The sequence below is a fragment of the Serinus canaria genome, chromosome 25 (genome assembly GCF_022539315.1).
Source record: "Serinus canaria isolate serCan28SL12 chromosome 25, serCan2020, whole genome shotgun sequence".
Lineage (NCBI taxonomy): Eukaryota > Metazoa > Chordata > Aves > Passeriformes > Fringillidae > Serinus > Serinus canaria.
Genome location: NC_066338.1, coordinates 15,173,345 through 15,199,288, shown reverse-complemented (window position 1 = coordinate 15,199,288; position 25,944 = coordinate 15,173,345). Strand labels below are relative to the sequence as shown.

Sequence of the window (25,944 nt, the reverse complement as noted above, 5' to 3'; positions counted from 1 at the left end):
GGTCGGTGCTAAGGGGCCGCAGATGGATGGCGAGGCGGGGGGGTCCGGGGCCCCCCTAACTGCTGCCCATGCCCCCGGTCTCCGAGGAGAGCCTGCAACGAGAAAAGGGCGTCAGAGGGACCCCCCAGCACCGAGACGGGGTGGGAGGGACGCCCTCAGGGGGGGCAGGAGGGGCTCAGCGGGGACCCCTCCCCATCAGGAGGGGTTTGCACAAGCAGCCAGGGAAGGGAGGTGCCCCCCCACCCACCCCCCGGCTCTGGAATGGCGCTGGAGGGGTCTGGGGGGATCCTGGGGGTCTGGGCTGAGCGTGGTGGGCTCTGCTCTGAGGGTTTGGGGAGGGGGAGATCCACGGGACCCCCCTCAGGTGGGGCGGGGATGAGGCAGCGGAGCAGGGGGAGCGCAGGGAGAGGGGGGGCACCTCCAGCAGGGACCCCCGGGGGTGGCAGGGGGTGGCAGGGGCACACACAGACACTGCACGGGGTCCCTGGGCCAGCAGGGACCCCCCAAGGGCAGCCCACCCACCCCAGCCCCGCCGTGGCGGCTCCGGGCTTGGCCCTCGCTGCTGTTTGGGGGTGTGGAGACCCCTCCCCAGGCAGAGGGGACCCCCGGGCCGGGCCCCGCTGCGGCACAGATCTACCAGAGCAGATTCTCACCGTGGCAACTTTATTACAGGTACAGACAGTTAAGAGAGGACAGGTGAGGCCCCCAGGGCACCGGGGATGCAGTTCCCCCTCCCCCAAAAAAAATCACAGAGTCCCTTCCCTCCCTTCCACCCCCCCTAATCCCACCCCAAATCCCACAGCTGCTCCCAAACTACTCAAAAAAAAAAAAAAAAAAAGGGAAAAGGAGGAGAAATGGAAAAAAAAAAAATGGAAAAAAGTAACAAGCAACAACTAGAGGCAGGCAGAGAAGGAGTTGTGACCGCTCACAGGACAAGGGGACACAGTCTCTCGGCCGGCAAGAAAAGCTCTGCTGCTGCCACGGCAGCGCCAGCTCCGTACAAAGGAAAATTAAAAAAAAAAAAAAACCCAAAAAAAAGAGTTTAAAAAAAAAAAAAAAAAGGAAAAAAAACCAAAAAAAACTGCTGTTCCAAGTCTCCTCTCCGGGGTTCCTGGTGCTGCCACCCCCTGGAGCAGGCTCAGTACGGGGAAAACCTTTGCTTCTCCGCTTTGAGTTTGTTAGTGACACAGGGCACGGCGGGCGCCGCGGCGCCTTTGGCCGCAGACACGACATTTAGCGCCAGGAGAGGGACAGGTTTCATGCCAAGCAGACTGGAGACACAAGGGGCGGTCGGAAGAGGGTTGGGGAGGCTGGAGGGTGCGTCGGAGGCCCCCGCGGTGGCGAGCGAGGGGGTGGTGGTGGAGGAGGAAGAAGAAGAAGGGGTGGAGGGTTGAGAGAGGTTGATGCTGAGGTGGTCAGGGATCGTGACGGAGGCTGCCTGGGAGGAGGGTTTAGCGCTTTCTAAACTGTAACAGAGGAGAAAAGGAAAAACAACAACAAAAAAAAAAAAAAGAAAAAAAAGAAAAAAAAGAAAAAAATAAAATAAAAAAAAAAAACACGGGTGTGGGTGGGAGGGAAGGAACAGCACAAAATGCGAAAAAAAAGCACAGGACAAACAGCGAAAACGGCGCAGGAGCCGAGCTGGGGGAGGAGGAGGAAGAGGGAGGGAAGGAGGGAAGGGAAGGGATGGTGCTGCCAGGCCTGGCCCAGCTGCACACGGGACCCCCACACCCCCCAGAGGATCCCCCGAAGGAGCCAAATTCCAGAGAGAACCTCCAGCAGCTGCTGCTGAGGGAGGAGCAGGGACACAGCCCGGGGACCCCCCAGCCCCTCTCATCAGCCGGGAGATGCCACTCCCAGCTCCAGGCAGGGAACAGAGGACACCAAGGGGACAGCCCGAACCAGAGCAGAGCCAGGTGCTGCCAGCAGCACCAGCAGCTCTGGGATGGCACAGGGCTGGGCAGCCCCTCCTGGCACCCCTGAGGGTGGCACAGCCCCTTCCTCACCCTGCAGCATTCCTAGAGGGCAGCGGGGAAAGGGACAGCAGGCACGGGGAGGGGACAGGGACAGGGCAAAGGGGACAGGGAGAGGGGAAAGGCCTTCCCCCCATGCGGGGCAGGGCAGGGAGGGCACGGCGAGGCCAGGGGGACTCACCTGACATTAATTAGATACTGGGCCAGGCTGATGCTCGCTGCAGATCCAGTTATGGTCACCTGCCTGTCAGTAGAGCCTTCCACGGGGTTGGCAATCTTGATCTGAGCCCCGGACATCTGGCGGATCTCGTTGATCTTGGCGCCCTGACGCCCGATGATGCAGCCAATCAGCTGGGAAGGGACAGAAACCACGGCGTTAGCTCTGCCCCACGCTGCTCTGGCACCTCCTGGGGGGCACACCGGGGAGATTCCTGCAGGGAAAGGGCTGTGCCAGCCCCACAGGCTGCCCAGGGCAGGACACCGTCCTTGGAGGTGTCCAAAAGGAGTGGTGAGGATGTGGCCCTTGGGGACAGTTGGACTTGGTGGCCTTGAAGGCCTCTCCTCCAACCTTGACAGCTCCACCATGATGGGATTCCTGGGAGTGGGGTTTTAGTGGGATAAGGGATTGAAAAAGGGGTTTTTTGCCTTGAGGATCACTGGAATGGGGACAAGGGACACGGTGGCAGCCAGAGTGGCCCGAGGAGGTGGCTTGGGATGCAGCCATGAGCCCACCACAGCCTCAAGGGCAAGGACAGTGACCTCAGAGCCCCTGTGAGAGGGGCAGACCCTGGGGAGCCGAGGGGCAGACCCCCCACCCCAAAACCCCCCTGGGATACTCACATCGTTTGGAATGGTGAGTTCATGGGAGGTGGTTTGGGCAGAGGCATCCAAACCTGCTCAGAGACAGAGAGAGGGGGCCCAGGTGAGGGTGGGGGCAGCTGGGGGGTGCAGCACCCCAAGTGCTGCCAGGTTCAGGCTGCCTGGGAGGGCTCCGAGCGGGCGGGGAGGGCACGGCAGGCTGGGAGGTTACTCCAGCCCCTGCTGCTCCCCACCTCTGCCTCCCTGACCCCCAGAGTTCTCCCCTCTGTGTCCCCTCCATCAAGGTGGGACAATCCCAGAGCAGGGGGCTGGCACTGGGGGGCTCCAGCCAGGCACTGGCCTCCACTCCCACTCCGGGTCCGGCTTTCCAAGGCCACAGCTCCCCTCATCCTCATCCTCCTCCTCCTCCTCCTCCCTGCTGCCCTGCAGGGCTGTGCTAGGGCAGGCACTGGCTGGGAGGCTGCTCACACCCCACACAGGGCTGAGCTCGTGTGCCTGGGGCGTTTTGAACACACTTTTCCACTTCTCCCCCCTTCCCCAGCTCGCTCCCTGCAAGAGGGAGCAGCGGTGGTGGCCTCGAGCCCTCACTGGGGCTGTGGCAGGGGGACACGGCAGGTGACACCCGGTGCTGTCCCCTGACTCCCGGGGCAGCTCCAGCTCCTGACAGCTCCAGCACCTCCTCGGCTGGGGGCTGCTCCCCTCTGAGTGTGTTTTGGGGTGGGGGGAAGGTTAAAGCTCAGGGCCCACAGCTCGCTGGGACAGCCGAGCCTCCACCCAGGTCCTGCTGCTCTCCACTATCCAGCTGTGCTCCAGGGCCCAGGCAGCTGAGCCAGGCTGCACCTCCAGCCCTTCTGGGGCTCCCCTCAACCCCCTTTCCCTCCCCATCTGGGCAGCATCTATCAGGGAGAATGAGACCCCGGGCAGCATCAATACACAACAGAGTAACTACAGATGGTGTGTTTGGATCATTACCCCAATAGCCTTTCACCTCTGCAGAGCTGGAGTCAACGCCTGTTAAGATACAAGTCACAATGAGTTTGGCTGTCTCAAGTTTAGTTTAGAGCCCCAAATGGGTCATTTTTTGATTTTTTTTTCTTTTTCTTTCATTTTTTTTTTAGGCAGGTTTGTTGTTTTTTTTTTCCAGCCATCTTAGCAAATCTACAGCGAATTTGGTACAATCAGCAGTTGCCTGCTTTGGGCCTGGAGCAGCCGGAGGGGAGAGAGCGGGTGCTGCGGGCAGGGGGCTCCCAGTGCGCTGGCAGAGCTGCGAGGACGGCGGGCACCGGGGAGGGAGGGAGGGAGGGCAGCAGCGTGGATGGACAGACGGACGGACGGACGGATGGAGGCCCTGTCCCTGCGGCCCCCAGACACATCCCAAGAGCAGTGGTTACCTGGCCGGGCCCGGGCAGTGCTTGGGGTTAGGTTTGTGTGAGCTCGGCCCCCAGACGGGAGCCGGGAGCGGCCCGGGCTGGGCTCCGGCCGCGCGCGAACGCACACGGAGAGAAGGAGCTTCCATACCACTGAATCCAGTGTTGCCATGAGACATTGGAAAGTGTGACTGTTGCATTGCCAACTGGTGCAGCTTGGTCAGCTAAAGGAGGGAGAAGGGAAGAGAGAGGGAGAGGGAGAAAGAGAGAGAGAGAGAGAGAGAGAGAGAGAAGCTGGCGTTAGCCATTTCCCGAGGCCGGGGGCCAGGACTCGCCGCGCGCACCCGCACGGACGCGGCCCCGCGCCCGCCCCGGCCCCTCCGCGCTGCCCCGGCCCTGCCACGGCGGGCTGGGGGCCGTGCCCACCCCCCCTCGGTGCAGCAAGGGCTGGAGGAGCGCAGGAACAGAAGCAGAGAGGAGCGGGAGGAGGGAGCAGGTGCCCGCGGCACGGCGGGGGAGCGCAGGGAGCGGGCACGGAGCGCGCTCGGCTCTGCTGCGCCAGCCCGGCTCCCTCAGAGCCCGTCCCCCCCTGTGCCAGACCCCCCTCGCTGCCCTACGGGTGCCAGGAGCAGAGAGCAGCCCCTACGGGATGAGGATGGGTGCCAGAGGATGGAGGTGTCCGACAGCGCCGGCCGCTGCCGGGATGGTCCCTCCGCTCCCGACCGGCCCCGCCGGGCTGGGCCGGGTCCAACCCCCCTCCCCGACTGCCACCTGTGCCCGCTCGCTGGGCCAGCTGTCCCCTGCCCCGGGAGAGCCACCGTGACAGAGCCACCGTGTGCTGGCTGGGGGGGGGGGCGGTTCTCGTGCCAAATTGAGGGGAGGGGGGCGCGGGGGGGGGCAAAGGAAAAGCCAGAGCTGGTGTGAAATGCCAAGCCAGGGAGAGGTGGGTTTGGAAAAAAAATATAATAAGGAGGAGGGAAGTGTCAGAGAGGAGGTGGGGGAGGATCCAAGGAGAGATCTGAGGCCGGATGAAGCTGGCTGCAGGAGGGCCAGCTGAGGGGGGTGGGTGAGTGTTTTTTGGGGGGGGGGTGGAGGTTCTGGGGAGCTCAGATCAGATCGAGTATTCAGCCCCAAGCTGAGCCAGCTCGAGTGGAGAAAGCACGGAGAAAATTTTTTGGCAGGTGGGGGAGGAAAAGGGTGGATTTCAAGACAAGAAGTTGTAAATAAAAACTTACATCTGGCTGTGGAATGGCATACTGTCCTTGAATGGTATAGGCCTACAAAAGGAGGAAAACAGTCCTATTAACAACCATCGGACAGCCACCCAGGGACAGACAGATTTCAACTAGCCAGGAAGTCAGAGAGCCAAGGTGGAGAGTTCTCCGGGGCGAGGGAAGTGGGGCAGGAGAGGCGGGGACGGATAAATGCTGTCACAAGCAGTTTCTAGGCTGGCGGTTACTCGAATTGGCCTGACGTGGCGGGTACGGGGAGGGGGTGGGCAGAATCGGTGCCGTCCCCCCCCCAAAAAAAAGGTGGCAGACAAAAAAAAAAAAAAAAAAAAGAAAAAAAAAAAAAAAAAAAAGAAAAAAACAAAAAAAAGGAGAAAAAAAAAAAAAAAAGAAAAAACCAACAAGAGAACGGCTGGGATCTTGATGAAGATGTTATGGTGTGGTGAGTCCGACAATGCTGCTATCCCTGCGCCCCCGCGCAGGCAGGGAGGATCCAACGCCCCCGCCGGCCCTGCTGCTGCTCCTGGCCCCTCTCTGCCCCGGCCCGGCAGCTCCCCCGCCTCCCCTCCCACCCCCAAAAAAAAAGTTTGCCCCGTTCCGAGTCCTCTCGTCACTCCACACGCCTAGGACAACGTCGGCGGGCAAGCTACAGGTCAGTGCTGGCGCTGGCTACCACTGCTCACACGGCCCAGTGCTCGGAGGGGAACGAGGCGAGGGCCTGACCTGCCACAACTCCGTGTCCCCGAGGTTACAAGGGACAGCCACACAACTTCAGATTCCTCCTGAAGCTACCCAGAAAGGGCGAGGCACTGGCTGGGGCCTGGCTGGCTAAGGTTTGGGGAGGTCTGGGGGGGCCGGGCAGGTGGGGGCGGGTGGGAGAGGAGGGGGAGAGGGGGGTACACAGCCTCACTTCCAGGTCACCGGAAGAACTGCAGCCCAGGCTGGAATTGGCCCAAGTTCGTTGCCATGCAGTGGCTGCCGGGTGGCCTGCGTGAGGAGAGGTTGGTGGGCTCAGAGTCCAGTTCCCAGTGGACAGGAGTCCACAGCACAAAAAGCCACCGTTGTCGGTTTTGGGGGACGGGGACAGGGATGCCACCCTTGTTGGCAGTCTCAGAGAGGCCAAGGATTGAACGGGCCGTGGAGACTGAACTCCCCTCTCACCTCCTGAGGTGGTCCCTCCAAGTCAGAGTTGAGGCACATGGATGGGGCGGTGTGGGGGTAGCTCGCACTGCCGCTGCTGTACCTGTCCTGTGGATAAATTAGAGGACTTCAGTCTCCAGGGCTGTCAATCCGAAACCTTTCGCTAACACCAAACTCAACATCCACATTAGCTCAGTGCTGATCGAGGGCTCGCCCTGCTCTACGCGCGACTCTGAGCTGCGAAGACAGAGAGCGCAAGGCCCACCGGGAGCGGGGCCCGGGGGCTGCTGCGGGCCTGGGCTGGGGACGGGGGCGGAAAGAAGGAAGGGGGAGAAGAGGGGCAAGGGGAGGGAAGAGATGCGTGGCTGTGGGAAGCCTGCTCCTCACTGCTCTAACGGGGAAGGCGGCCGGCTCCCGCCCCGCCCGGGGGTCCGCACTGCGGCCCCGCCGCTGGCCGGGGCGCGGGGGCTTCCCCCGGGTGCAGAGCGGCGGGAGAAGCTGTCGGGGAGGCGGGAGGGGTGGGCTGACCGGGTTCAGGTGGGGAGGAAGAGGCAGGGAGAGGGGCAGGGGTGGGGAGGAAGGGGACGGCGGCAGGTCCGTCCCCAGAACAAGCGTGGCGGGGCTGGTAGGGGGGAGAGCAGAGTCAGGCCTGGCTCTCGGGGAGGCCGGCGGCAGCTACACCCCTTCCCTGACCCCCTCTTCCCTGCCTACTGAGGCCCCCACTGACAAAGCCAGGCCCTGCCCACCCCGAGGGGCGTCCCTGGCAGCAGGAAGGCAGCGGATGCGTTGTCGCCGTGGTTTCTCCGAGCGTTGGGGCAGCCCCGGGGGCGCAGGGTGGGAGCAGCTGACCCGCACCTGGGCCCGTTACAACGGGACAGGATCCCAAAGGACACCTGTGCCCTGTAAGGTGGCTCGGGGCAGGGCTCGGGCCACTCCCCAGCTCAGCGCAGGAGGGACTAAAGCCCAGTCACCTGGCACTACTCCTATCTGACACCCTCCCCTCCTGAGAGACGAAGCCTTTGCGCACCCCGACCCTACCCATGGCACAGGCTGAGCCTCTGCACCCCGAGAACCAGTGGCAGAGAGCAGAGAACCCCCAACCTCCGGGCCAGTCACCCACAGGAGGTCGCAGCGAGTCCTTGGAGCCAGCCCGAGGCAGAGGGGCAGAGCCTGGGTTAGGCAGCTCGGCCCCACTCAAACCCCCACTGCCACCACCACACTGGCAAACGGAGTTTTGGCCGGTTAATTCCAGGAGTGTTTTCCAGCACCCTCTCCTCCCAAATCGGCCCTTTTCCCTGCTGCCCTCCCTCAGCAGAGGGAGGGGGCTGAGGCCCAGCAGAGCCGCCTGGGGCCGAGGGCACAGCGTGGGTGACGGGCACGCGGAGCGGCCGGGGCGCGCTGGCAGCTCGGAACGACCCCCAGCCCTCCCCACCCCGCACCCCAGGAGCAGAGGAGAGGCCTTACCTGGCCGCCTGCAAAGATGACGGGAGAGCTGGATGGCTTGGGTCGGTACGGGATGGTGACACCCTTCGGGGGAGACTGCGTGACAGGCAGAGGGGACAGGTCAGACACCGAGCGCTGCTGGCACCGACAGCCCCCTCCCCGCAGCCCCGGGGCTCTGCTCTGCACTTCCAGCTGGGCCTTTGGTGACCCAGGGCAGCATGACTTCTTCCTCACCTGGGCACAGGGCCGAGGGAGGACACCCAGGAGCACAGCAGGCCCGTGGGTGACACCATGAGCTGCTCTCGAGGCCCTGCTCGACCCTGGTTTTAAGCAGCTCCGAGCCTCACCTGGATGAGGCTGTAATCCCCAGCTATCCCTTTATCCCCCAGCAGCTCCTTTCCTCTCTCTCTCCTCAGCATTTCCACCCTTCCAAGGGCAGCAGGATCCCCTGCAGCACCCAAGTCCCCGGGACAGGCCCAGGGAGGGGCCCTACCTCAAGCATGACGACGCAGATCTGTTTGACGCACTCGATGATGGACTGTGGGATCCCAGCGATGGTGATGGCTCGCTCAGTCGAGTTGGGCAGCATGTCCCCTGCCACCTGGACCTGTGCCCCCGTGCTCTGCCAAGTCGAGGGTTAAAAATAGCCCGTCAGACCCCAGGCAGGGCTGAGACCTCAGCGACCAACCCCGTGCATGGTTATACAGAGCCAAAACTGCCCCCCCCCAGCTCCTCCTGTCCCCCAAAATAAAGTCCTTTAATCCCAGCTGGATACAATTCGGTCACCAGGAGCCTGAGGCAGCAGAGGGGGACCTGGCCTCAGCCTGTCCCTGTAACCCAAGCCAAGCCAGCCTCCACGCCAGCAGAGTTAATCCAACAGCACCCAGTGCTAAATGGCATGGCCAAGGGCAGCGCTGGCCTGGAGCCCATCTCCCTCTCCAAAATCTGGGAAAAGGCTGAGGAGAGGGCAATCAGGAGCCATGGGAAGGGGGGAGCAGGAACCCAGGCTGTGAGAGACAGCACCGGGCAGAGAAGGGTCTGCCCCGAGTCTCAGTTTGCCAAGCACTAAAATACAGGGAGCACCAAAAACTCCCAGGGATGCCACATCCCTCGGGCAGGAACAACACGGGGATTTGCCCCTGGGGACACCTGAACCCCGCCGTGGGTCCCCTCGGGCTGGGCAGCACGCACCTCTCGGATCTCCTTGATCTTGCAGCCTCCTTTGCCAATGAGGGACCCGCACTGGCTGGCGGGGACCACAAGCCGGAGGGTGACCGGGGGCCGGCTGGCAGCCGTGCTGTTGGTCATGGAGCTGCTGATGTCCTGTGAGGAAGAGGAGGTGTTGAAGGCTCAGCCCTGCTGGGACGGCACGCGCTGGGGACGTGCCCGGCACAGGGACAGGGAGGTGACGCTGGCACCGGTGGCCGAGGCCAAGGTGACCTCGGGGCTTTCCCAGGACTTCCTCAGCAGCCCAGAAAAAACACGGATGTATTTTGGGGAAGCAGCAGCCAAACTCTGCTGCCTCAATGGATATGGGGTTTAGATACTGGCCAAGGCTGGGTCCCACCTCAGCCAAGCAGGAACCGGTGCTGGAGGGGGACAAGGGACTGGGCAGGGGGGGCTCGGGGACTCCACGGCTCCAGGGTCAGCACGGAGCCTCCCGCTGCACCAGGGATCAAGGCAGCAGCTCCGGGAAAAACAATCCCGGCGCCGATTACAGCGGTCATGTGCTGGCAGGGGGAGGGGAGGCACAAGGCCAGGGCTCAACTGACCTACTAAAAGCAAAGCTTCAGCTCCAAGGCCGGTGCCCAGAGCACTGCAGAGCCGTGCAGCCCGTGGAGGACTCTGGCTCCCTGCATTCGGCACAAACAGCTTCAAGCCCTGCAGCCTTTCACGCTGCAGTGAGAGCAGGGGGGTTTGGGCACAGAGCTGCCAGCATAGGGTTGTTTGTCCCTGGGTAGTGTCCCAAATCCAAAGGGCAATAGAATTTGTGCCCCCAGAGGCAAGGTGAGGGTCACAGAGCTCTGCCCCACACCAGGTGAGGAGCACACTCAACTCCTGCTCCCTCCAACATAGAAATCTCAATATCACAGCCCTGAGCAGGCTCTAACACCCGCAAGATCCAGGTTATCCAGCAGCAAAATCCCCCCTGGAAGTCACTGATTTAACAGGACCAGGGACACGATGCAGCTCCTCCAGGCCCAGCTCCTCCTCGGCAGGGCTGGGTGCGCTGGGGGGAAGTGGCACCAGCACGAGCAGAGCCGGGGGATTCCAAGCCCTGCTCTGCCCCACGCTGTAGGCAGGAAGTCCCTGTGGGGCCCTGGCTCCAGCACTGCCTGGACCTTGCCCCAGCGCAGCGCCGGACAAAGATCGGGGCCAGGCAGGGAGACGCCGGCTGCCCGTGCCGAACAGTGGCCAGGGGGCCCAGGGCCGGAGTCAGCTCTTGCAGAGAGAAGGGATAAACAGGGCAGTGACTGCAGGGGGCCACGGACACACCTCTTCCAGTTTGTCAATGATCATCGCAAAAGCTTTGAAGATGGCGTTGGTGGGTCCCGCGAGGGTGATGATCCGCTCGGGGCAGTTCCCTTCCGAGATGTTGATGCGAGCTCCGCTCTGCGGGGAGGCAAACGCCACCTCAGTGCTCCGGGATTCCTCCGGATCCCCCGCCGGGGACAGAGCCCTCCCTCCTCCTCCTCCTCCTCCCCTCCCCCGGCTCGGGCAGCCATCTTCTCCTCCTCGGCTTCCTGCCGCGCCTGCCCACAGCTCCCGGCATTCCCCGCGCCGCCGCCGCGCCGCCTGCGGAGCCCGCGCCAGGCCCGCCATCCTGCCCCGCTCCCGGCACTCACCTCCTCACGCATCTTCTTCACGGACTCCCCTTTCTGTGGGGGAACAGAGAAGGGAGAGAGGCGTCAGCGCCGCGGCGGGCAGGCAGGCAGGGAGGGAGGGGCACGGGGAGAAGGGGAAAAGGAGGGCTAGGAGAGTTTGTTGCTCACTTACCTTCCCAATGATGCTTCCCACCTCCTGGGATGGAAACAAAAGCACCGTTAGTCAGCGTTTTAAAAACTCCTGGAGCCCCAAGCCTAAACTCGGCTCTTTTCACAGTCAAAACAAGCTCCTGAGCACTCGAGCTCTGCCCCTCAGATAACTGGGGCTTATCCCAGCTCTGCTGATCTTGTTCCCACCTTAGCTCCCATCGGGTCATTCTGCCTCCCCCCCAATAATTATTTCCTTCGCTGGCTGCGCCCCAGGATCTGCCCAGGCACCAGCAGCACACTCGTGGCCCCACAGCAGCTCCAGGAGATCCCACGGAAGCTCCCAGCTCACCCCGTGCCAGGCCGGGGCTCCAGGCAGAGAGCAGGGGACACGAACCTTTCCGTGCATGAGTAGCCGGATGGTGAGCGTGACATTGAGACCCCCTTCGATGACTCCGGTGTCCATGGTGGGTTCAGGCTGCGGCAGCACTCGGGCCTCGGCTGGGGGGAGAGGGGCTGAGTGAGTGGGGGGCTGTGACTTGAGGGGCTCTGTCAATCCCCCCCAGCCTGTGCAGGCAGGATTCCAGCCTCCCTGCGCTGCTTCTCCCTTCAAATCGCCCCCTGAAGTGTTGGGACGATCCGTGGTGGTTTGGCTCCTCCTCCTATGAATTTCCAGAGCTGACCTGGCCCATTCCACCCGGATCCAGCAACTCTTGGGATCCTGAGGGTCCTGCTCAGCCCCTGCCTCCTCCCAGCCCTGCTCCTTGCAGGGGCTTCCCTGAGGGACAACTGAATACTTCAGGGTGACTCCCGGTAGCACCGGGGACACAAATGATTCCTGGACACGACCAGGGATGCCGAGAGGGCACTGAGGACTAATCTTGGTCCCTACAGGTCCGGGGAAGCCGCTGATCCCTGCGAGCTCCACACGTCCCGGCCCAAGTCTTCCTGCAGCTTCCCGATGGGAGCGGGCACCCTAGTCCGGGGGGTCTGGGCCACTGTGCAGCCGGGATTATGGAGAAAATAAACGCCATCCGCGTTCCCGAGCCCGCACGGGGCCCCTCGGAGCAGGTTCCGAGGCGATTCCCTCAGACCCAGATAAGGCCACATGAGCGCACGATCAGGTTTCAAACCACCTGAGTCGGCAGCGGTTGCAAAACAGCCCGGCCGGCCCGAGCCGAGCTTTTCAGAGGAATCCGGTAAATAAACTCAAATTTCGGCCACCGCTTCTGCCCCATCAAAGTTTAACCGCGGCCGAGGCAGGCTCGGGGCCGCGCTGCCTCGCTGGCACCCGAGGGCTTTGCCGCGGCCTCCATGAGCTCGGCCCGGCGTCCCCCCCGCACCCAACCCGGTCCGGGGAGCGGAGCCCGGGATCGCAGCCCCGGCAGCGGGGCGAGGGCAGAACGGGCCCCGAGCTCTGCCCGCCCCGGGGACAAAAGGGGCCGAGCGGCCCCGCCGGGGGTGACGCAGGCCCGGGCCGGGCTCCCGGCAAGGCCCTTCCGCAAGGAAACTTCCCCGAGCTCGGCTCCGCGCCGGATTCCCCCGCCCCCGGGACCTCCGTCCCAAAGCCGGGGACGCGGCTGCTGCGGCTGGGACGCGGCTCCGAAGCCAGCCCGTCCCTGAGGCGGGGACGCGGCACCGGAGCCAACTCAGCCATGCCGGGGGAGGTGGGGGGGGAACCGGGCCGGGGGAACCGGGCGGGGGGGAGCGGGAGCGGAGCGGCTGTCCCGGAGCGACCCCGGGGCCGCGATGGAGCCCCCGGATGGGGCCCGGTCACAAGGCGGGTGAGGGGGATCCCAGGCCGGCGGCTCCGAACGGGACCGGGAGCCCGGCGGGGGGAAGCGGCCGAGTGCCGGAAGAGCTGGGGGACCGCGGGGAGCGGGGCTCGGGGGTGTGGGGGGAAATGGGCCTCTGCATCCCGGACCGGGCCGGGAAGCACCGGCCGGGGCTCCGAACCCACTCTGGGCCGGGGATCACCGTTCCGCTCCGGGCAGGCCCGGGGGGACGATCCCGGATGCCCCGGGGGGTGGCGGCCCCGCGCGGGCCCGTCCGGGGCCCGGCCGTGCGCCCCCTTCCCGCTCCGGCGGGGGGAAAACAACAGCGCGGGATGGCGGAAAAACCGGGCCCGGGCGGGAAAAGAAAAACTCCCTAAATTAAAAAAAAAAAAAAAAAAAAAAAAAACTAAAAGGAAAAAAAAATCAAAAAATTAAACTCTAAGAAAACGGAGTAGAAAGAAAGAAAGAAAAAAAAATTCTCCCCACGCCCCTCGGGGCCCCCCCGCAGCCGGCCCGGGCGGGGGGCGGCGGCGCCATGTGACGCACGCGGCGCCCCGAACCCCCCCGGTCCGGTTCCGGCGGGGGGGGGAGCGGGGGGGGGGCGGCGGGAGGCAGCACCGGCGGCCCCCGAGCCCCCCGAGGCCGTTTGTGGCCCCGGCCGGCGGCGAGGGGCGCGCGGGCCGCACAGGCCGCACAGGCCGCGCAGGCCGCGGGCGCCGTGAGGGCGCGGCCGGCGGGGGGGCGGCGGGGGGGGCCGCGCGAGGGCCCGGCCCGGGGGGGATCGGACCCGGATGGCGGCCGGGGGGGCGCGGGGGGCCCGCGGGGAGGGCCGGGGGGCGTTGGTGGGGGGGGGCGTTGGTGGGGGGGGGCGAGGGGTCGGGCCTACCTGTGTCGGCGCCGGTAACGGCGTTGGGCGAAGGGCGCTCCGGGCGGAGCGGGAGGAGGGAGGGCGGGAGGGAGGGGGGGGGAGGCGGGGAGGGAGCGCGGCGGGCGGGCGCGCGGGATGGCGGCGGCGGCGGCGCGGGCGCGGCTGCTCCGACTGCGGCGGCCGCGGGTCTGGGAGGGGGCGGCGGGCGCGGCCCGATTTACACCCGCCCCGACCCGGAAACGCACCGCGCGCGCGGGGCGGGACGGAGCGGCCGCCGCCCCGCACAGCGTCCCCTAGCGGCTGGGAGGTCCGGAAAGGGATTGGGGGCACTGTGGGGACACTGGGGGGACACTGGGGGACACTGGGGGAACTGGGGGGAACTGGGGTTAGTGGTGGAGCTCTGGAGGAAATGGGGATAAAGGGGAGCCATTAAAGGTGCGGTAGAATTGTGTATGGGGAGCCATGGGGCAACTGGGGGGCAATAGGAAGGACTGGGGGGCAATAGGGGTACGGGGGGCACAGGGCAGCCCCCCCACCCGAGGAGCATTGGGGTTTGTGTCCCCCCCAATCCCAGCCCCCATCGGCGCGAAGGAGACGCTGACGCACATTGGGGTGTCCCAGAGCTTTATTGGGGGACGGGGGGGACACCCCGGGACCCCCCCGGCAGCAGGGGATGGGGGACATGGGGACAGGATGGGGGTCCCGGGTGGTCCCAAGAGGTCCCAGGGGGCTCCTGGTGGTCCCAGGGGTTCCAGGAGGTCCTGGCGGGTCCCAGGTGATTCTGTGGGGGTCTCAGGAGGCTCAGTCGGAGCTGCTGGAGGAGGAGGAGGAGGACGAGGACGAAGAGCGCTGGGGGGGGGGGGACAGCAGAGCCATAAGCCGCCGAGGGGGGCTGGGGGTGACCCCCAGTGTCCCCCCGCCCCGGGTCTCCCCCACCTTGTGCCTCTTGTGAGCCTTCTTCATCCTCTTCTTCATCTTCTTCGCGGCCTTCTTGTCCAGCCCGGGGGGGAAGGAGGGGAGGACCCCCGGGTGGGGGAGCACCCCCGGGTGGGGGGGCTGCGGCGGGGGGGGTCCCAAGGGGGGGCCCGAGGGGACCAGAGGGGGCCCCGGCGGGAACGGGGGGGGCCCAGCGGGGTACGGGGGCTGCCCTGGCCCCCCCAGCGGGTTGGGGGGCGCCGCGGGCGGGGGGGGGTACACGGGGTTGGGGGGTGGGACCGTGGGGGGGTACGTGGGGTTCGGGGGGTACACTGGGTTGGGGGGGGGCGGCTGTCCTGGGGGGGGGAAGAAAAGAGGAGATTGAGGGGGGGAGGGTCTGACCCCGGGGGGGTCAAGGCAGCCCCCCCCCCCCCAGTTTGGGGTGTCCCCCTGTACCTGCACCAGGGTTCCACATGGTGGGAGACTCCGGGACCTGGGGGGGGGGGCACGGGGGGGTGAGCGGGGACCCCCCCGAACCCCCCACCGCTGTGGGGACCCGGGGGAAACTGAGTCACGGGGTTTGGGGGTCCCCCCCCGGGGCTGGATCGAGCCTGGCGGTGTGGGGGGCTCTGGGGGAGTCGGAAGGTTTGGGGTGCAGGGGGATTTGGGGTTTGGGGTGCACGGGGGGGGGGGGTCCTGGGACTTCGCTCCCACCTTCGCTCCGGCCGCGGCCCCTCCCGGCAGGAAGCGGGGCGGGGCTTAGCTGGGGGCGGGGCTCAAGGCTGGCTCCTCCCCGGGGGCGGGGCCTGACCCTGCTTTTCCCCCCCCCGCCCGGTTCCGGGTCCCTCCGTGCCCGCCCCCTGCCTCAGTTTCCCCGCAGATCCCCCTTGGGTTCCCGGTGTCCCCCTGCCCGCCCCGTGCCTCAGTTTCCCCGCAGATCCCCCCTGGGTTCCCGGTGTTCCCCCTGCCCTCCCCGTGCCTCAGTTTCCCCGCAGATCCCCATTGGGTTCCCGGTGTCCCCCGGGCCGCCCCGTGCCTCAGTTTCCCCGCAGATCCCCAGTGGGTTCCCGGTGTCCCCCGAGCCGCCCCGTGCCTCAGTTTCCCCCCACGCACCTGGCGGGGGGCGGCCCCCGGGCCGGGGTCCCCCGGGGCCGGTGCGGGCCCCGCGGCCAAGCGCTGGAGCCGCTGCAGGGCCCGCTCGGCCGAGAGCCGCGCCTCGGGGTCTGGGTCCCAGCAATCCTCCAGCAGCTCCGGCAGAGCCCCCCCGGGCTGTGGGACCCCCCCACTCCGGGCTCAGCGGGGGGTGTCACCCGGGGATGTCACCCCCGAACGGGGACAGCCCCAGGTGCCCTCAGCATCATCGCTGGGCAGCGGGGAGGGGACCCCTGGGCAGCGACCCCCTCCAAAACACCCCTGGGACCCCCCCCTCGGGTTTCCTGAGTCACCCCGCACCCCCCTGAGACCCTCTGGGGACCCCGGCGTGACACCCCAAAGCACGGGCAGGGGCACCCCGGGTACCCTCAGCATCCCTGGGCACCCGGACAGAGACCCCCCCCCTCCTCGGACCCCCTGCCCCCCTCCCGGGACCCCCGCGGGTCCCCCCTGCCCGCGGCCACCCCCGGCCCCCGGCGGGGCTCCCCGGGGCTCTGACCTGCGGCGTGCGGTGCCAGGCGGGCGGGATGAGCGGCCGGCGCCTCTCGTCCGCTGCCAAGCGCCGCAGCTGAGCCCCGCTGGGGCTGGCGCCCAGCTCGGCCTCGTACGCCAGCCGGAACGGCGGCACCGGGGCTCCTGCGGGGCGGCCGGGAGTCAGCGGGGCCGGGGGGCGGCGGGCAGCGCGGGGGGACCCGCGGGGGCTCACCGGGGCTCAGCGCCTGGCAGCGGGACAGGATCTCCCAGAGCAGCAGCGCCAGCGCGTAGACATCGGCCTGGCGCAGTGCCCGGCCCCAGGCCCGCAGGTCCAGGCTCTCGTCCAGGATCTCGGGTGCCAGGTACCGCTGGGTGCCCGCCTGCGCCACACCGGGCCTTGAGTGCGGGGGCACTGGGGCCACCAGGGCCACTGGGGCCGCTGGGGCCATAGGGCCACTAGGGCCACCAGGGCCACCAGGGCCACCAGGGCTACTGGGGCTGCTGGGGCCATGGGGGCCACTGGGACCACTGGGCCACCGGGGCCATCGGGGCCATCAGGGCCATCAGGGCCACCAGGGCCACTGGGACCACCAGGGCCACTGGGACCACCAAGGCCACCAAGGCTACCAGGGCCACCGGGCCACTGGGGCCACCAAGGCCACTAGGGCAAACAAGGCCCCGAGCCAGGGACAGGCTCAGCTGGCAGCCACAGCCCACACTGCCAGTGACATCTGGGGTGCCATCCCCAAGCCAGGGCTGTCACCTCCCCTTCCCATGCCATCCCATGCCATACCATCCCCTTGATCCCATGCCATCCCATGCCATCCCATGGATCTCACACCGTGCCACCCCACCCCTGTCACCCCTGTCACCTTGCGGATGGCCACGGCGTGCCGGCTGCCACCGCTGTCCTGGGCACGGGGTGGCAGCGCCAGTGCCAGCCCGAAGTCTCCGATGGCGCAGGTGCCATCCTCCCGCACCAGCACGTTCTGGCTGCTCAGGTCCCGGTGCACCACGCTGGGCTTGTACAGCCCTGGGGACACCGGGGGTCAGTCACGGGGAGGGGACAGGGCAGGGGGGCCCAGGGCAGGGCACACCAGGGGTGCCACCCTCACCGTCACGCCACAGCTCCTGGTGCAGGAAGGCCAGGCCGCGGGCCAGGGACAGCGCCAGGCGCACGCTGCCCGCCCAGGTGCCCACGTGCTGCCCCAGGAAATGGCGCAGGGAGCCCTGGGGACACGCGAGGGACACGGCTGGGGACGTGGGGCACTCCCCCACCGGCCCCCCATCCCCACCACCCCTGTGCTCCCCGAGTGTCCCACGCACCCCCCACGAGCCCCCCAATCCCTTGCACACCCCCGAGCCCCCCAAATCCCCCTTACAACCAAGCCCCCTGAGCCCCCGATACTCCCTGTGCCCCCCAAATTCCTGTTACACCCCCCTGGTCCCCCCCTGTGGCCCCCAAATTCCTGTTACACCTCCCCAGTATCCCCTGTGCCCCCCAAACTCCTCTGTTAACACCCCCTGGTAACCCCAAAGCCCCCAGACTCCCTTCCCCCCCACCCTGGTATCCCCCGAGCCCCCAAACTCCTGTTTTCCCCCACCACCCCGGTACCCCCCAAACCTCCAAACTCCTGTTTACACCAACCCCCTTGGTACCCCCCCAAGCTCCCTTTCCCTCCCCACCCCCGGTATCCCCAAGCCTCCCAAACTCCTGTTACACCCCCCCTGGTACCCACCCCCAAACTCCCTTTCCCCCCCACCCCCCGATACCCCCATGCCCCCCAAGCTCCGTGTTACAACCCCCCGGGTACCCTCCAAAACTCCATTCCCCCCATCCCCGGTACCCCCCGGTACCCCCCAGCCCCCCAAGCTCCCTTTCCCCCCCCCACCCCGGTACCCCCCGGTACCCCCCCAGCCCCCGCGGTGACCCACGGCCGGGTAGAGCTGCAGCACCAGGAGCCCCCCGCGGGCCCGGGGCGCGGCCGCCCGGGTGTGCAGCAGCCTGGCCACGTTCTCGTGCTCCATCAGCGGCAGGGCGTGCACGGCGCGCTCGGCCGCGAACCTCCGGCCGGCCCCGGCCGCGAACGCCTTGATGGCCACGGGCCTCTGGCGCAGCGTGCCCCGCCACACGGCCGAGAAGCGCCCCGACTGCAGCACCTGCCCCGTGCCGGGCACACAGGGGACACGGCTGGCACCGCGTGTGCCCAGCGCCCCGGCGGCCCCACGCAGGGATCGCCTTTGGGGACACCGGGCATCCCCAGCGCTGTTGTGCCCCCTCCCCGGATTGATGCCCTCTCTGCCATGGGTGTGCCCATGTCCCTTCCCCATTTGGGTGCCCTCTCCCAGCGTCACCTCCTTCCCTGCCCTCCCACTTGGGTGTCCTCGTGGGTGTCCCTTGTCCCGCGGGTGTCCTTTGACCCGTGAGTGTCCCTTGTCTCGTGGGTGTCCCTCCCCCCGTGGGTGTCCCTCCCCCACATGGGTGTCCCTCCCCCCCAATGGGTGTCCCTCCCCCCGTGGGTATCCCTCCGTGGGTGTCCCTCCCCCCGTTGGTGTCCCTCCCCCCATGGGTGTCCCCCGCCTGTGGGTGTCCCTTGCCCCGTGGGTGTCCCCCCGTGGGTGTCCCTCCCCCCGTGGGTGTCCCTCCCCCCCATGGGTGTCCCTCCCCCCATGGGTGTCCCCCGCCCCATGGTGTCCCTCCCCCCGTGGGTGTCCCTCGCCCCGTGGGTGTCCCCCCGTGGGTGTCCCCCCATGGGTGTCCCCCCGTGGGTGTCCCCCGCCCCATGGGTGTCCCTTGCCCCGTGGGTGTTCCTCCCCCCGTGGGTGTCCCTCGCCCCATGGGTGTCCCCCCGTGGGTGTCCCCCCGTGGGTGTCCCCCGCCCCGCCGGTGCCCCACACCTGCAGGAAGTGCAGCGCCGGCAGGTCCGGGCTGGGGGGCTCCGGGGGGACCCCGATTCTCCGCCCCCCCCGCGGTGGCTGCCCCTTGCGGGCCCTTGTCCAACGCAGTCCTGGATGGGGGACACCAGGGACACCCCCATGCGGGGACCCCCCCACCCAGGAACCCCCCCCAAAATCAGGGACACGGGACGTGGGGACACCAGGGGACAACAGCCCTCCCCCCCCCCAGCCAGGCGGGGGACATGTGGCATCCAGGGACACGGGGGACAGCCCAGCCCACCCCAGGGGTCACAAGGACACCGGGGACCCCCCGCCCCAGGGAAAGGGTGACACAAAACCTGGGGACCCCCACCCGGCTCCACCCCCCACTCTGGGAACACCGGAGGTGTGGCACTTGGGGACACCCAGGGGACATGGGGGAAGGGGTGGCTGTGCCCAGGGGTCCCCCCGTCCCCGCCATGTCCCTGTCCCTACCGAGGACGCCCAGGCAGGTGAGGAGGATGAGGAGGAGGGGGCTGGCACCCAGCAGCCACAGGGTCCCCGCGGACCCCCCCCGGCCGGGCACTGGGGACAGAGACTGAGGTGACACGGAGCCCCCCCGACCCCCGGCTGTCCGGGGTGGTGGTGGGGGACACTGGGGGATCCCACGGCTTCCCCAGTCCCCCACGAGTCCCGGGTTCCCCTCATGGACCCCCAGGGTCCCCCAGGGTCCCCAGTGAGCCCCAGCCCCCCCTCCCCACCATGGGGTCCCCTGAAGGTGCCAGGATCCCCCGTGGGTCCCCTGAAGGTGCCAGGACCCCTCGTGGGTCCCCTGCAGGTGTTAGCATCCCCCGTGTGTCCCCTGTGTGTCCCCACCCCCGAGTGCCCCCCAGAACCCCCCGGCCCCGTACCTGGGCCCTGGCGGGGCCCCCCCGGTCCCCCGTTCGCCCCCGCGGCCGCCGCTGTCCCGGTGGCGTTGCCGTTGCAGAGGTGGCCGTGGCACAGGCACAGCAGCACGGAGCTGCCGGGGTGGCCCGCGGGGCTGGGGGCGCAGGTGGCCGAGGGACACGAGTCCCCCCGGCCCCCCCAGCAGCCTGGGGGGGTGACAGCGGCACGGTCACCTCGGGGAGGGGGGGCAGGGGACAGGTGGGACCCCCGTGCGGGTCCCCCCCACAGCGGCTCCTCCCCAGCGCCGCTGCAGCCGCTGCTCAAGGCCAAGGCCAAGGCGGCCGCTGGGGAGGGACCAGAACCTCCCCGATCCTCCCGGCCCTGTTCAGACCCCGCTCCTGCCCCCCCCGCCAGGTTCAGACCCCGCTCCTGCCCCCCCGGCCCGGATCAGACCCCGCTCCTGTCCCCCCGGCCCAGTTCAGACCCTGCTCCTGCCCCCCCGGCCCCGTTCAGACCCTGCTCCTGCCCCTGCCCCCCCGGCCCGGATCAGACCCTGCTCCTGCCCCCCCGGCCCGGTTCAGACCCTGCTCCTGCCCCCCCGGCCCGGTTCAGACCCCTTTTGCCTCCCCAAATTCCCCCAGGGCAGAACCAAACCTCTCCATCCTCCCCAAATCCCCCCCAGGGCAGGACCAGGCTCTGTATCCTCCCCAAAATCCCCCCGGGGCAGGAACAGCCTCTCCATCCCCCCCAAAATCCCCCTGGGGCAGGACCCGGCTCTGTAGCCTCCCCAAAATCCCCCCCAGGGCAGAACCAAACCTCTCCATCCTCCCCCAAAATCCCCCCCTGGGGCAGAACCAGGCTCTGTATCCTCCCCAAATTTCCCCCTGGGGCAGGACCAACCTCTCCATCCCCCCAAAATCCCCCCCAGGGCAGGACCAACCTCTCCATCCTCCCCAAATCCCACCCAGGGCAGGACCAGGCTCTGTATCCTCCCCAGGGCAGGACCAACCCCTCCATCCTCCCCAAATCCCCCCCAGGGCAGGACCAGGCTCTGTATCCTCCCCAAATCCCCCCGGGGCAGGACCAACCCCTCCATCCCCCCCAAAATCCCCCTGGGGCAGGACCCGGCTCTGTATCCTCCCCAAATCCCCCCCAGGGCAGAACCAGGCTCTGTATCCTCCCCAAAATCCCCCTGGGGCAGAACCAACCACTCCATCCTCCCCAAATTTCCCCCTGGGGCAGGACCAGGCTTTGTATCCTCCCCAAATTTCCCCCCGGGGCAGGACCAGCTCCCTACCCTCCCCAAATTTACCCCCGGGGCAGAACCAACCCCTCCATCCCCCCCCCGGGGCAGAACCAACCCCTCCATCCCCCCCCGGGGCAGGACCAAACCTCTCCATCCTCCCCCAAAATCCCCCCTGGGGCAGGACCAGTCCCCTTCTGCCCCTCCAACCCTGCCCGGGGCAGGCTCAAACCGCAGCCCCCCTTTCGCCCTGCCCCGAGCCGGGGGTCCCGGGGGTCTCACCCTGCACCAGAGCGTGGCTGCGGTTCCAGATGCCCACGCAGCACTGCCCGGGGGGGCAGCGAACGGCGCCGGCCGCCGCCCCCCCCGCATCCCCCAGCGCCCCCCGCACACTCGGGTGCTTGTAGGACACGCAGGTCAGGTTGTGGGGACCTGCCAGGGGACACGCTCGCACCAGGGGGGGGCTTTGGACCACCCCAGAAAGGCCCCCCCCAGCCTCGGCTGTGCCCCCCCAGCACCCACCTGGGCGCCCCATGGGAGCCTCCGCGGGGCCGGTGGGAAGAGGAGCCAGGAGCAGCAGGAGCAGCAGCAGGAGGAGGAGGAGGAGGAGGAAGAAAAGGAGAAGGAGGAGGAGGAGGAAGGTGCTGCCCCCGCATCAGGGAGGAGAGAGCCGGGGTGTCTGGGGGGGCGCAGCCAGGCCTGGCCCCCTGCCCTGCGTCACCCAAACAGCTCAGTGTCCCCTGTCCCCGCTGGTGCCCCCCTGCCACCCCCCAAAACCGGCCTGGAACCCCCCCAAACCGCTCAGTGTCCCCTGTCCCCGCTGGTGCCCCCCTGCCACCCCCCAAAACCGGCCTGGGACCCCCCCAAACCGCTCAGTGTCCCCTGTCCCCGCTCGTGCCCCCCTGCCACCCCCCAAAACTGGCCTGGGACCCCCCCCCAAACAGCGCTCAGTGTCCCCTGTCCCCCTGGTGCCTCCCTGCCACTCCCTCAAAACCGGCCTGGGACCCCCCCTCAAACAGAGCTCAGTGTCCCCTGTCCCCTCAGTGCCACTCTGGAACCAACTGCAACCCCCAAACAGAGCTCAGTGTCCCCTGTCCCCGCTGGTGCCCCCCTGCCACCCCCCAAAACCAGCCTGGGACGCCCCACACAGAGCTCAGTGTCCCCTGTCCCCGCTGGTGCCCCCCTGCCACCCCCCAAAACCAGCCTGGGAACCCCCAAACAGAGCTCAGTGTCCCCTGTCCCTGCTGGTGCCACTCTGGGACCAACTGCACCCCCCAAAACCGGCCTGGGACCCCCCAAACAGAGCTCAGTGTCCCCTGTCCCCCCCTGGTGTCACTCTGGGACCAACTGCAACCCCCAAAACCGGCCTGGGACCCCCCCCAAACAGAGCTCAGTGTCCCCTGTCCCCTCAGTGCCACTCTGGAACTGACTGCACCCCCCAAACAGAGCTCAGTGTCCCCTGTCCCCCCTGGTGTCACTCTGGGACCAACTGCACCCCCCAAAACCGGCCTGTGACCCCCCCAAAAAGAGCTCAGTGACCGCCCCCAAACAGAGCTCAGTGTCCCCTGTCCCCGCCGATGCCCCCCTGCCACCCCCCAAAACCAGCCTGGGACCCCCACAGAGAGCTCAGTGTCCCCGTGTCCCCGCCGATTGCCCCCCTGCCCACCCCCAAAACCGGCCTGGGACCCCCCCCAAGGACCCCCCTCAGACTTGCAGACAACGCCAGCGACTCGTGTTTATTACAAAAAGAACTCGTCGTTCCCCATTTACAAAGGAGCCCCCCAAAACTAACAGTTTCATCTAAGTCTTTTTGTACAAAAAAATAGCACTTTGGGACCCAAAAAAAAAAAAAAAAAATCATCCACCACCCCCCTCCTCCTCCCCCCCCCCCAAAAAAAAATTGCCTTGGGGGGGGGAGGTTTATGACATCAGAATTTGTAAAAACCGACCCCCCCTCCCCTCCCCTTCCCCAAATTAAAACAACAGAGACGGGACCAGATCAAACAGGGAGAGAATTATTGCCAGTTTGGGGGGGCTGGACCCCCCAGGACCCCCCCCCCCGCTGCATAGAGAAGCGGCCCCGGCCCCCCCCGGAATGAAGGGGTGACAGTGGGTTAAAGCTGGGGGAGGGGGGAAGCCCCCAGAGCCCCCCCCAGACCCTCGGAGCAGGGGGGGGCTCATCCCCAGCCTGTCCCCCCCCCCCCCCTTGTCAAGGCACGTTTGAGTTTTGTGTCCCGGGAATGGCTGGGGGGGGGTCTGGGGGCTGCTGGGGGGGGGTCTGGGGGTGCCAGGAGCAGGGTGGGGACCCCGGTGCCAACAGAGCCAAAATGGGGGCGGTGGGACCCAGCTGCCCCCTCCCCTTCCCCCTCCCGGCACTGGAGCAGCGCTGGTGGTGTGGACCCCCCCCCCCAAAATGCTCGGAGCCCCCCCCCCTCCCCCCCCCCGGGGGTCCCCCTCCCTCGTGGCTGCGTTTCCATAGGAAAGCCAAACTCCTTGGGGACAATCCATGGGGAGGGGACAGCGGGGACATCACCGGGAGGGGACACACCGGGGACATCCCGGGCTGGGGTTTGGCACTTGATCCCCTCTGGGGACAGAGCTGGGCTCGGGGTGGGTGGGCGTCGGGGTGGGGGTAAAATCACCAAATTGACCATTAAATTAAGAAACTTCCCGGTTTTTTTTGTCCCAATCCTTTGTGGATTTCGGGCTGAGGGGGGGAGCTCATAGTGCTTCACAGGGTTATTAAAATACAAATGCTTAAAGTTTCCTATATAAAAATATACAAATGCAAAAATAGATATCGAGAGAGAGAGCCGGGGGGGGTGCTGGGGGGGCCGGGCCCTGCGCCCCCTCCCCGGGGAGCTTCTGCTGCCTTTCCTTTTTTTTTTTCTTTTTTGCGTGTTTTTTACGAAAAAAAAAAAAAAAACCCAAATCAAAACGAGATTCCTGCTTCCCTCGGGATGGAGATGGGGCAGCCGGGGCAGCTCCTCTCCCGAGGGACTCCGGCTCCTCCCCGGTGCCCTCCTCGGTGCCCGCCTCGGTGCCCGCCCCGGGCTCCCGGCTCGGCTGCAGCTTCTCCCGGGACAACGGGGAGTGGGATAAGGGTGGGGGTACCCGGGGTGGGAAGCACTGGGGGGGGTGTGGGGTGGTCACTCTCCACCTGCCCTGGGGGGGACAGTGGTGGGGATGGCCCGGGACAGGTGGGATGGACACCCCAGGACAGGTGGGATGGCCTGGGACAGGTGGGAAAGACCCGGGACAGGTGGGGATGGATGGCCTGGGACAGGTGGGAATGGCCTGGGGCAGGTGGGGATGGATGGCCTGGGACAGGGAGGGATGGACACCCCAGGACAGGTGGGATGGACACCCCAGGACAGGGAGGGGATGGACACCCCAGGACAGGGGGGGATGGACACCCCAGGACAGGTGGGGATGGACACCCCAGGACAGGTGGGGATGGACACCCCAGGACAGGGGGGGATGGACACCCCAGGACAGGTGGGATGGACACCCCAGGACAGGGGGGATGGACACCCCAGGACAGGGGGGGATGGACACCCCAGGACAGGTGGGATGCCCCAGGACAGGGGGGCTGGACACCCCAGGACAGGGAGCGGGCTGGGAACCACCCCGGGACAGGTGGGGATGGACACCCCAGGACAGGTGGGATGGACACCCCAGGACAGGTGGGATGGACACCCCAGGACAGGTGGGGATGGCCCAGGACAGGGGGGATGGACACCCCAGGATAGGTGGGGATGGACACCCCAGGACAGGGGGGGATGGACACCCCGGGACCAGGGGGGATGGACACCTCAGGACAGGGGGGCTGGACACCTCGGGAGCAGGGTGGGATGGACACCCGGGACAGTGGGATGGAACCCCAGGACCAGGCAGTGGACACCCCGGAAGGTGGGATGGACACCCCAGGACAGGTGGGATGGACACCCCAGGACAGGTGGGGATGGACACCTCAGGACAGGGGGGATGGACACCCTGGGACACTTGGGATGGCCTGGGACAGGTGGGATGGACACGCGGGACAGGTGGGATGGACACCCCGGGACAGGTAGGGATGGACACCCCAGGACAGGGGGGGATCCATGGACCAGCAGCCATCCCGGGGAGCTCCCTCTGCACCCCCCAGAGATTGAGGGGGTCACACCCCGACCCCAAAACGGGAGCAGGGAATTCAGGGTCCCCTCCTGGGCTCCTCACCCGGGCTGCTCACCCCAAAGCTGCTGCCTGGGAACGATCCCAATTTCCTTTTGGGGACCCACCCCCCGCACCCCACAGCCCTGGGGATGTGGCTGGGGCAGGAAGAGGAGGGTGAGGGAGGAAGAACGGACAGGACCGAGCCCTCCCACGCTGGGAAGAGCAGAATCCTGGAAAACCCTTTTTTGGGGGTTATTTTTTTTTTTTTCCCTCCAAGCTGTCCCTATTTCCAGCACCCCCTTTTTTTTTTTTCTTTTGTCAGGAGCCACCTCCAGCAGTGCCACCACAAAACCCTCGAGTGTCCCTCGTGTCCCTGCGGGGCTTCCCCCTCGCTCCAGACCGGCTGAGCTCCGCAGATTCTCCTTTTTCCCCATTATTACTATTATTATTATTATTATTAATTCCAATGCTGGCTGTAATTTCAAATTAAAAAAAAAAAATCAACTTTTCCCCCCCCCCACCCCCGAGGAGGCTCCAGTTTTTCCCCCCCAGGGGCTGCATCCACGACCTTCCCATGGAGCAACTCCACTCCCACGGGATGGGGGAGCCTCGCCAAGAAAAAGGCTGGAAAAAAACCAAGATTTAAGAAAAAAA

At 66.6% G+C, this 25,944-nt stretch overlaps 4 protein-coding genes across 64 annotated transcripts; 1 reads left to right on the top strand and 3 right to left on the bottom strand.

Moving 5' to 3' along the window:
- PCBP2 (poly(rC) binding protein 2) lies at window positions 1–13,734 on the bottom strand. Of its 11 annotated transcripts, none has more exons than XM_050983723.1 (16): window positions 13,605–13,733; window positions 11,341–11,444; window positions 10,969–10,992; window positions 10,818–10,850; window positions 10,468–10,584; window positions 9,163–9,294; window positions 8,465–8,593; window positions 7,993–8,067; window positions 6,550–6,636; window positions 6,310–6,375; window positions 5,395–5,436; window positions 4,311–4,383; window positions 3,765–3,803; window positions 2,814–2,866; window positions 2,155–2,324; window positions 1–92 (listed from the first exon to the last, which is right to left on the bottom strand). In XM_050983723.1, exons 2-16 carry the CDS (start codon window positions 11,407–11,409, stop codon window positions 56–58), a joined length of 1,146 nt encoding a protein of 381 aa, XP_050839680.1. In that variant the 5' UTR covers window positions 11,410–11,444; window positions 13,605–13,733; the 3' UTR covers window positions 1–55. The 11 variants fall into 11 exon arrangements, with proteins under 11 accessions (XP_050839680.1, XP_050839682.1, XP_050839681.1 ...); XM_050983715.1 differs by lacking the exon at window positions 1–92 and adding an exon at window positions 1,053–1,466 and having other exon boundaries at window positions 13,605–13,734; XM_050983724.1 differs by lacking the exon at window positions 6,310–6,375 and having other exon boundaries at window positions 7–92; window positions 13,605–13,732.
- A 459-nt stretch (window positions 13,735–14,193) lies between these two features.
- Window positions 14,194–14,765, bottom strand: PRR13 (proline rich 13; the record flags this gene model as incomplete). The annotated part of the gene is made up of 2 exons (XM_050984879.1): window positions 14,194–14,435; window positions 14,523–14,765. Coding segments are annotated over 2 exons (291 nt in total), but the record flags the coding sequence as incomplete, so codon positions are not given.
- Window positions 14,766–14,780: 15 nt separating this feature from the next.
- On the bottom strand, window positions 14,781–21,670 carry AMHR2 (anti-Mullerian hormone receptor type 2). Of its 2 annotated transcripts, XM_050983727.1 has the most exons (12): window positions 21,658–21,670; window positions 21,418–21,567; window positions 19,916–20,098; window positions 19,500–19,589; window positions 19,026–19,135; window positions 18,063–18,287; window positions 17,243–17,357; window positions 17,000–17,160; window positions 16,360–16,507; window positions 16,153–16,289; window positions 15,615–15,770; window positions 14,870–14,994 (listed from the first exon to the last, which is right to left on the bottom strand). In XM_050983727.1, the coding sequence occupies exons 1-12, from the start codon at window positions 21,668–21,670 to the stop codon at window positions 14,914–14,916; spliced, it is 1,569 nt and encodes a 522-aa protein (XP_050839684.1). In that variant the 3' UTR covers window positions 14,870–14,913. The 2 variants fall into 2 exon arrangements, 1 of the variants encoding a protein (XP_050839684.1); XR_007779516.1 differs by lacking the exons at window positions 15,615–15,770; window positions 16,153–16,289; window positions 16,360–16,507; ... (6 more) ...; window positions 21,418–21,567; window positions 21,658–21,670 and adding exons at window positions 14,781–14,857; window positions 15,216–15,287 and having other exon boundaries at window positions 14,958–14,994.
- A 1,894-nt stretch (window positions 21,671–23,564) lies between these two features.
- Window positions 23,565–25,641, top strand: LOC127060453 (collagen alpha-1(I) chain-like). Of its 50 annotated transcripts, none has more exons than XM_050983737.1 (5): window positions 23,565–24,377; window positions 24,562–24,633; window positions 24,775–24,887; window positions 25,048–25,070; window positions 25,182–25,641. In XM_050983737.1, exons 1-5 carry the CDS (start codon window positions 23,889–23,891, stop codon window positions 25,466–25,468), a joined length of 984 nt encoding a protein of 327 aa, XP_050839694.1. In that variant the 5' UTR covers window positions 23,565–23,888; the 3' UTR covers window positions 25,469–25,641. The 50 variants fall into 50 exon arrangements, 12 of the variants coding, with proteins under 12 accessions (XP_050839694.1, XP_050839692.1, XP_050839687.1 ...); XM_050983735.1 differs by having other exon boundaries at window positions 23,565–24,421; window positions 24,562–24,703; XM_050983730.1 differs by adding an exon at window positions 24,657–24,703 and having other exon boundaries at window positions 23,565–24,585.
- The last annotated feature ends 303 nt before the right edge of the window (window positions 25,642–25,944 follow it).

Bases quoted from the DNA above. Each gene is read 5' to 3' on its own strand.
- PCBP2 (XM_050983715.1), bottom strand. From the start codon at position 11,409: ATGGACACCGGAGTCATCGAAGGGGGTCTCAATGTCACGCTCACCATC. The intron at 10,993-11,340 runs GTTCGTGTCCCC...TTTCCATCCCAG, and splicing joins GGCTACTCATGCACGGAAAG to GAGGTGGGAAGCATCATTGG. The intron at 2,325-2,813 runs GTGAGTATCCCA...GTCCCTTCCCAG, and splicing joins AACTCACCATTCCAAACGAT to CTGATTGGCTGCATCATCGG.
- AMHR2 (XM_050983727.1), bottom strand. The intron at 20,099-21,417 runs GTGAGACCCCCG...TCACCCCCCCAG, and splicing joins CAGCCACGCTCTGGTGCAGG to GCTGCTGGGGGGGCCGGGGG. The intron at 19,590-19,915 runs GTACGGGGCCGG...CTCTGTCCCCAG, and splicing joins GGGGCCCCGCCAGGGCCCAG to TGCCCGGCCGGGGGGGGTCC.
- LOC127060453 (XM_050983730.1), top strand. From the start codon at position 23,889: ATGCTTAAAGTTTCCTATATAAAAATATACAAATGCAAAAATAGATAT. The intron at 24,586-24,656 runs GTGGGGATGGAC...ACCCCAGGACAG, and splicing joins GGATGGACACCCCAGGACAG to GGGGGATGGACACCCCAGGA. The intron at 24,888-25,047 runs GTGGGGATGGAC...ACACCCCGGAAG, and splicing joins GGATGGACACCCCAGGATAG to GTGGGATGGACACCCCAGGA.